This window comes from Mirounga leonina, unplaced genomic scaffold (genome assembly GCF_011800145.1).
Source record: "Mirounga leonina isolate KUSES-001 unplaced genomic scaffold, KU_Mleo_1.0 Mir_168, whole genome shotgun sequence".
NCBI lineage: Eukaryota > Metazoa > Chordata > Mammalia > Carnivora > Phocidae > Mirounga > Mirounga leonina.
In genome coordinates, this window is record NW_023270426.1 from 10,887,626 (window position 1) to 10,896,789 (window position 9,164).

At 39.8% G+C, this 9,164-nt stretch overlaps 1 protein-coding gene across 1 annotated transcript in view; it reads right to left on the reverse strand.

The window, feature by feature from the left end:
* The window catches only part of LOC118017089, a 413,809-nt gene that overhangs the window by 243,104 nt on the left and 161,541 nt on the right, over window positions 1–9,164 (reverse strand). Inside the window, exon 2 of the mRNA XM_035015035.1 lies at window positions 4,321–4,444. Coding sequence (XP_034870926.1) covers window positions 4,321–4,444 — 124 coding nt within the window. The remainder of the gene's footprint in view (window positions 1–4,320; window positions 4,445–9,164) is intronic.

The following is a 9,164-nucleotide window of genomic DNA, read 5'->3' on the forward strand; positions in this document are numbered from 1 at the left end:
TGCCTTCGGCTCAGGTCATGATCCCAGAGTCCCGGGATCGAGCCCTGCATCGGGCTCCCTGCCCCACAGGAAGCCTGCTTCTGCCTCTCCTACTCCCACTGCTTGTGTTCCCTCTCTCGCTGTGTCTCTATCTGTCAAATAAATAAATCTTTAAAAAAAAAATGTGAAGGCTTTCCAAAAGCAGTCTATTGGATGATCTTTCATATATACCATTTTATCTGCCTCAGACATTTTACTTTGTGCAGTAAGAGGTAGGATCTTTGCAGAATTCTGATGATTTCCATCAAGAAAAATAAATATTTGAGGATCTCATAATCTGTTTTCATTTTTGCCTTTTTGGCCAACTTGATGGATTCTGTTCTATTACTTTATTCATTCTTCTATTAATAATTATTCTATTAATATCATGGAGGATATTTGGTAATTATTTTACTAATATTATGGGAGTCTTTAGTCAAATTCTTTGGTTTTGTTGTAGGAATCACTCCATAATTAGCTAAATAAATTTTTTAAAAGATTTTTAATTTATTTATTTGAGAGAGAGAGAGAGAGTGAGAGCATGAGAAAGGGGGAGGGGAAGAAGAACAGGGAGAAGCAGGCTCCCGGCTGAGCAAGGATCCCGATGTGGGAGTCCATCCCAGGACTCTGGGATCATGACCCTACCCAAAGGCAGATGCTTAACTAACTGAGCCACCCAGGCGCCGCTAACTAAACAAATTTCAAATCTTCTGTACAGGCAGTATTCACAAACTCATCTTTTTTTAAACCTGTATTTATTTCCTGATGTGCCCGGGAACTTCTAAGACAACCTATAAGTTTATATAAGTGCTTCCTGACTAGCTTGTGAATGGACTTTATTTAAAACACACTAGCATGATTTAAATCAAAATATTTCTGGTGCTACAATTGGATAAAATCACAAGGAAGTTATGCTAGCAATTTTATTAAAATGATAGGTTGGATGGGACAAAAACACTCAGTCCTATTGAGTGCCAAGGTGGAGCATACTTCACATAGCTTACCTTTTATTGACAGAGTCAAGCCCTATCACATAGCAAGAGTACTTTACATGTCAACATCACATCTGTCATTAAGTATGTGACTTTTTTCTTTCTTTCTTTTTTTTTTTTTTTTTTGCTGTTGTTTCATGTATTTCAAATAGAAAGAAAACTGGGCAACATTTCAAAATTTAAATATGGTGCATGAAAAGGCTTTGTTCACATTTAATTAAATTACTGTTTATATGCCATATGTTTAATCCGACATTGCTTGTATCCCAGATGGAGGTAATGGGTAAGAATAAGGTATAATTTTTTTTTCCCTCTTCTCAAAGTACAGGGTACAAATTGAGATGATTTTCTAAAAAGTGTCATCACAATGACAAACTCATATGGCCACCGCTGTGACTTCAGCGCTTAAATGATCCCTTCATGGCTCATTAACTCTCAGAACTATAAAGATAACTTCTCTGAAGATAGGTAGGACCCTGAGCTCCAGAAGACAATACTTAAGTATATTTGAGGCTCTTAGTGAAAGTTTCCTCAGGCATACTGCTCCTCAGACTAACCAAAACTGTTCTTCAGGGATTTCTGATCAGGTTTATTTTTAAATTATAAATAAAAAATAAAGAGTTGGTGTTAATTTAAAAGTGTAAACTCAAGTCACGAAAATGTAAATTCAGTAAAACATTTAATGCACTGTGAGCTAGAAAGAGACAGACAGGAACCTTGTAGGATTTCCCTATGTGCGGAGGGAGCCGAATTCACTGTTCTCATCCACCGAGTGGATGTGCTTCCCAGAGACGATGGGAGGGGTCATTTTTACCATATGAAGTGAGCGTGTGTTTTTCTTGCTTTTGCTGTTGTGCTGTTTTTGCCATATTTTCTGAGTTCAAGTCTCTAATCAGTTGGTGGGAGTGTAGATTTAATGATATTTATTTTGGAAAACATGTTCTGCTAACATTTTGTAGTAATATAAGCCATTTCATCCTAAAATTGGCAGCTGAAACTAGCACTATGTCCACATAAACAACTACTCAAATGTTTCCGTCAAAAGCATGTTGGGCACCCAAGGCCAGGACATTATTTCTGGGTCTGTGTACTGCTAAAAGGGAAAGCTGCGCAGGCAGGAGGCTACCTCCAACCCACACAGATGGAACCTGAGGAAACTTTAATGTGCCCCCGTGTATATGAAAAGAACTCCTCACCTTTTGTTTTTGAAGGTGAGTAAGTGGAAATAGCAGAAACGTAAGGAGGAAATTCTTGGCCTCAGGGGTAGTCTTGAGGGGTAGGCCCTCTTGCTCTTTGGAGAGGGTCAAGCCAAGCAGCGGGAGAGGGAAGTGGGGAGGCTTCCCTGTGATGGTGACACAGATATTAAGCTAAACTGAGAATGATACCCATCTTCTATTCTCACCAAAGGGTGGAGTAGGAGAACCCACCTACCACCTTGGTTTGCCAGGTGAGAGAGTGTCAGGATAGAAACAAGGGCATTCTGATACTATAGGGCAGTGGTCATTTTATTTTTTTGAGCATCTGCCATAGACTAAGTAGTGTACCAGACCTTTTAGATAGATTTTCCTATTAAAATGTCACAAATCTCCTGCAGTAGTATTACAGATGAATAATATCATAATATAAGTAACCTATATAATGTAATGTAACGTGATGTAATATAATATAATATAACATGTACGGAGAGTTTGGCCAATTTGCCAGAATCCTACAACTAGCAAGAAGGAACATCAGGATTTGAATTATGGAATCTGACCCCACTGACCATCTCTTTCAATACCATCATCTGGATCAACAGAGGACAGAGATTGTGGGGAAGTAAACCAGGGAGAGGAGGGAAGAGAGATTAAATAAACAATGCTGTATTAATAACCGAGTGACAAATATTGCCATGCTACTCATTAAGTTATTTAAATCCTTGATCTATGGTAGAGAGTCATGAATGCACACAAATTTTTAAATGGTATTGTGATCCTTGACAATGATTAAACATGCACCCTCCCTCAAAAGGCTTAAACACACATTCATGTAGTCTTTACTTTCACTACATGTACCAGTTGCCTAGATGCACGCTCCTGAGTCACCCTTAATATCATCCTCCTTCTGATCTGCCATAGCTCACCTTGTCCCAATCTTAATTTTCCCCCATTTTCCTCCATTTTAGTGAAAGGTTGTACCAACCATTCTGTGCCCAAGCCAGGAGCCTGGAAGTCAACCTTGGTTATCAGACTTTTCCTTATCTCCCATGTTCAATCTTTTACTCATTTCTATTTTTCTTCCTAAATAGCTCCTGAATCTGTGCTTTTTTTTTTCACTCCACCTCCTCCATCACTATTACCTGGACTTCTAACAGTAGTTTTGTACCTCTGACCTCTAATCCATTCTCCACAGACTAGGCAGGAAAATTTGTTAGTAATGCAAACATCGGATCCCATCGATCTGCTTCAGATCTAAGACTGTTAGGCCAAGACAGAAATCCTGCGCATGGCCTGTGGGGCCCTGTGATAGCTGGCCTCATTTCTCTGTCTTCACCTCATAGAACTCCCCTCTTCCTCTCTTTACCATATCATCACCTTGACCTTTCTGTTTCTGCCTCACGGCTGGCTATTGCAAATGTTCTTTCACAAATCCCTCTCCATTTCCCTGAGTGACCTTTAAACTTATCGTTTAGATGGTTCAGCATTCACCTCCACCTCCCCTTCCCAACCCACCAGGTGTCGGCTTTCTCACATCCTCTCTGTTCACCCCTTCCCTTTGCACACATGTAACGATAGTGATGAAACATCTGCTTGTCTATCTTCCCTTAGCAAAAACTAGGAGAGCAAAAGCCAAATCTGCCTTGTACACTAGTCTATACACATCACATAGCACAGAGCCTTTAAGATATTAGGTAGCTAATTAATCCTCAAATGATGGCATGAATGCATACTTCCTCTATCACTTTCAATTAAGGAAGAGAATGAGTCATCTTAGAACTCTGACAGTAGGTTCCTAAAGAGAGCCACTCTTTTTTTTGTTGTTGTTATCATTAGGGACTAGCATGATGCCCAGTAGATTTTCAACAGTGAGCTTACTGAAAGTACAAACTACATGCATTTAGTTTGTAGAGGGAGGAGGGGAAGCCTCTAGCTATTAGGAAGCAGAATACTCTTCTACCATAGAAGACCTAAGAGTTTCATCTCCTAGGCAAATCAGGGAGCTCTACGACAAACCTTTGAATTACCTAGATTCCTCTTTCCTCTTGTATTAGCCAGGGTTCTCCGGAGAAACTGGACCAATAGGATATATATATAAAAAGGAATTGACTCACATGATTTTGGAGGTTGAGATGTCCCGTGATCTGCCATCTTCAAAGTAGCGATGCGGGGAAGTGAAGTTCAAAGGGCTGAGAACTAGAGAGCCGATGGTGTATATTCTAGTTCCAATCCGAAAGCCTGAGAACCAGAAACACACAGGGCAGGAGAAGCTCAAAGTCCAGGTCAAACTGTCAGGCTGAGAATGACATCAACCTTCCTCCGCCTTTTTGTTTTCTTCAGGCTCTCAGTGGCTTGGATGATGCACCACCCTCACTGGAGAGAGCCATCTGCTTTACTAAGTTTATCAATTCAAACACTAATCTCATTTGGAAACACCTAGAAATAACGTTTAAACAGATATCTGGGCATCCCATGGCCCTGTCAAGTTGACAAAACTTAACCATTACCTTTCTATAGCCAAATATACATCTAACCCTACTGATTTTGAATAGTTTAGTTTCACTGTAACTTTCAGAATTCTAGCAGCTGAGATCCTTGTAGATCATTTGTGAGCTTATAGTTGTTGGAAATCTCATGGAGACAACCCAGTGACTCCAATAAATAGCACCCATAAATTCTCAAAGACACACTTCACATGTGCTACTTAAAATTACTCCAGAAACGCTTATGGGTATTACATAAAGCCACAAAGATGAGTAAGAAGATACAATCAGCCGACTTTGAAAAATGTTCTAACATAATCTAATAATTTTGAGAAAATTGTTAGCTATGGTCAAAGAAGCTAAGGTATTTCACTTTCTTTTTACTTGGCTACAAATTCTTCCTCCCTTCCTCCCTGTGAAACTCTTAAAGTGGAAGTTGTGCTCAATTACTTTAGTTATAAGCACATTCTAATTCTTCAACATCACATCAAAATGCCAGAGTGAATTTCCGAGATACAAATGCACTTTGGGATTAGCCTCATCAATGGAAGGACTACAGCTGAAAATGCTCCAATAATAAAAGAGAGGTTACACTAAGAAGTGAATGATTGGTATGAAAAAAGAGAGTTCTATACCTTAGAGTTACAGTCATGTGTCTATTTGTAAATTATTTGCCAAAGCACTGATGTGTAGAAAGTTACAGGATGAAACTAGATTCTGATAGTGTGCTGTGTTATTCCAAAGCTCACATGTTCCTATATTTACAGCAACAGCCTAGAAAACAAGACTGACAGAGTCACTTTGTTAAGTCTCCTTAATTTTCTGCACCCTAGTTTTCTCTTGTATATACTACAATAAAAACTCTCTGTGCACATGTCATGGGCTGGTTATGCCTATCATTCTACCATTGGCTCTTGCCTAGCACAATAACTCAAGAGAGATAGTGCAATATAAAAAAATATGAACATCTCCTCCCATAGCATTACACATGTAATATGATTACTACTCTTGTCAGTGCAAGTGGGAGAAAGGAAATAGACACCCCAACTTTATCAAATCTATTAGTTAAGGTGGAAAAAAAAGATACTACTCTAGTGGAGTCAGTATGATAATTTGAAGGAATTAGCTCAATATTAAATGCCATGGAATCAGTCCTAAATGAAACCCCCAAAACTAGCCTAACAGGATTACAACTGCTGAATAACAATGCTCTAGTTTTTATTCTTGAATGACAGAGTATTGTTTAAGATCTACATCAGTTGCCATTGACAATAATCATTCATACCATTTCAAATCAAAGGGGTGGAGCAAAAACCATATTAAATAAGTGAAGTTTTTATTTTTTATATTATATCTTTTTTATTTGAAACAATTTCTATATTTTCTGTTTTATTTAATCAGGAATTATATTTCTTCATTCCACCTTCCGGTTCAAATATTAAACCCTTAATGACTTATAGAGATTCTAAGGTTAAAAGGCCAGAGGTGGACTGACTAGATTCTAAACATTTAATTCTCACTTGTGAGACTAGGGACACTGGTTGATCAAGCATAAATAGATACTGTGTTAAAGGAAGGTTCATTTGGCTCCTTTACTTTTACCACCCCTGGTTTCCTCTTAGATCTTCAGTATTTCAACTTTAGTTGGTTTCCTACTTGGAAAAGAAAAGAGGAAAAGAAGAAAGTCTGGAGAAGAAGGAAGTGTCCATACAGGTTTTTGAAAATCATCCAAGATCCACAGAGATTTGAGGGGAGGGGAGTCTCAAGTCCAACACCTTAAAAAGTCCAACATCTTAAAAATGCAAACCTTGAGAATCAGGGGAGTTTCATGGCTGATAAAAGGTCACATATTCAAATAAAGTGGGGACCCATTATGGTACAGTGACGGTAAAGGGACGGAACTCTCCAACAGTGACTTGAGGCCCCTTAGCACCAATTTCAGTTTTGTGACATCACTTCAATCATGGCTTTGAATGATTGCGTAACTGTTACCTGTCGTGTGCATCTTGTATCCCCAGAAAAATCAAGCTCTTTGATTTCCTTTTGTCCCCATGGTTTTCTAGCACGATGCAAAACATACTCAGTAAAATTTAAATAAGCCTGTTTGGCAAGTCCTTTTATTGCCATCAGATCCCTTGACATTTTTAATTCAGATTTTTTTTTTAATTTGAAAAATAAATGAAAATCCTAGTCCTTGCCTTAGCCAGACTTGGCGTGTTTGCTACGGCTCTAAACTCTGTGCACATTGCAGGGCTGGTTATCCCCAGCGTTCTATCGTTTATTCTATTCCAGCACAATGATAATTCGAGACATGACACAATACAAATAAATATTTGTAAGTTCTAGCTGGACTCAGAGATTACAACATTTTTTTTTTTTCTTGAGTCAAGTTCCAGCGCAACCTCTTTATTTCCATTCTGATGATCAATGTCAGGAAAAACGCCCCCGTCTTCAGCTACAGGACCACTGAACAAGATATCCCTCATTGTGCATTCTCGAGTTTCAAACACCTGCCGGGTTCTTTCAGAGGTGGACCCTCTTTAGGGCAGGTATAGGCTCTGGCTCCCTCCCAGGGGTCCGCTTCCTGAAGCTGCTATTCTCTGACCTCTGACTGTGGGTTTCTTTTGCCATTATTTTCCTGGCCCGGACAAAAGACAGCCACCCTTTTGGACCTCCGCGTGGCTCAGCTAGTGGATCCAAATTCTGCTGCTTCCACACTGCAGAGTGATCTGCCATGTCCGGAATGGCCTGCGAACTAATGTCATCTTGCATTTTGAGTCTTTTAGAGTTTTCAGTGACTGATCCTTACCGCAAACAGGTCCCTGATTATTTCGTTGTGGCTTGCTCTAATATTACATTCACAGCCAGAGCCTGATCCTGATTGAGAATAGATTTCATCGTTTCTTCCCGGCCTGCCGCCTACACTGAAGAAATTTGGCGCGTTTGGAAGCATTTGGGAATCAAATGTTTTTCAGATTTCCCTAGTGTGACTTTATATCATGATCATAAGGTTCTTTTCCTTTTCTAAAAGTGAAGGAATTTAAAGTTATGTTTGGTCTCAGGTTTGTTAATCTCAGCTGCAGAACAGCCTGGTCTTTCAGAGGTCTTTGTTCTGAACACAAGTGATGCTTCTTTTCTCCCCCCCTCTTTTTTTTATGTTATGTTAATCCCCATACATCACATCATTAGCTTTTGATGTAGTGTTCCATGATTCCTTGTTTGCATATAACACCCAGTGCTCCATGCAGAACATGCCCTCTTTAATACCCATCACCAGGCTAACACATCCTCCCACCCCCCTCCCCTCTAGAACCCTCAGTTTGTTTTTCAGAGTCCATAGTCTCTCATGGTTCGTCTCCCCTTCTGATTTCCCCCCTTCATTCTTCCCCTCCTGCTATCTTCTTCTTCTTCTTCTTTTTTTTTTTTAAACATATAATGTATTATTTGCTTCAGAGGTACAGATCTGTGATTCAACAGTCTTGCACACTTCACAGCGCTCACCATAGCACATACCCTCCCCAATGCCTATCACCCAGTCACCCCATCCCTCCCACCCCCCACCACTCTAGCAAACCTCCATTTGTTTCCTGAGATTAAGAATTCCTCATATCAGTGAGGTCATATGATACATGTCTTTCTCTGATTGACTTATGTCGCTCAGCATATTACCCTTCAGTTCCATCCATGTCGTTGCAAATGGCAAGGTTTCATTCTTTTGGTGGCTGCATAATATTCCATTGTATATACATACCACAACTTTATCCATTCATCTGTTGATGGACATCTTGGCTCTTTCCACAGTTTGGCTATTGTGGACACTGCTGCTATAAACATCGGGGTGCACGTAACCCTTTGGATCCCTACATTTGTATCTTTGGGGTAAATACCCAGTAGTGCAATTGCTGGATCGTATGGTACTTCTATTTTCAACTTTTTGAGGAAACTCCATACTATTTTCCAGAGTGGCTGCACCAGCTTGCATTCCCACCAACACTGTAGGCGGGTTCCCCTTTCTCTGCATCCCCACCAACATCTGTCGTTTCCTGACTTGTTAATTTTAGCCATTCTGATGGGTGTGAGGTGATATCTCATTGAGGTTTTGATTTGGATTTCCCTGATGCCGAGCGATGTTGAGCACTTTTTCATGTGTCTGTTGGCCATTTGGATGTCTTCTTTGGCAAAATGTCTGTTCATGTCTTCTGCCCATTTCTTGATTGGATCATTTGTTCTTTGAATGTTGAGTTCAGTAAGTTCTTTATACATTTTGGATACTAGCCCTTTATCTGATATGTCATTTGCAAATATCGTCTCCCATTCTGTCGGTTGTCTTTGGGTTTTGTTGACTGTTTCTTTTGCTGTGCAAAAGCCTTTTATCTTGATGAGGTCCCAATAGTTCATTTTTGCCCTTGCTTCCCTTGCCTTTGGCGATGTTTCTAGGAAGAAGTTGCTGCGGCTGAGGTCGAAGAGGTTGCTGC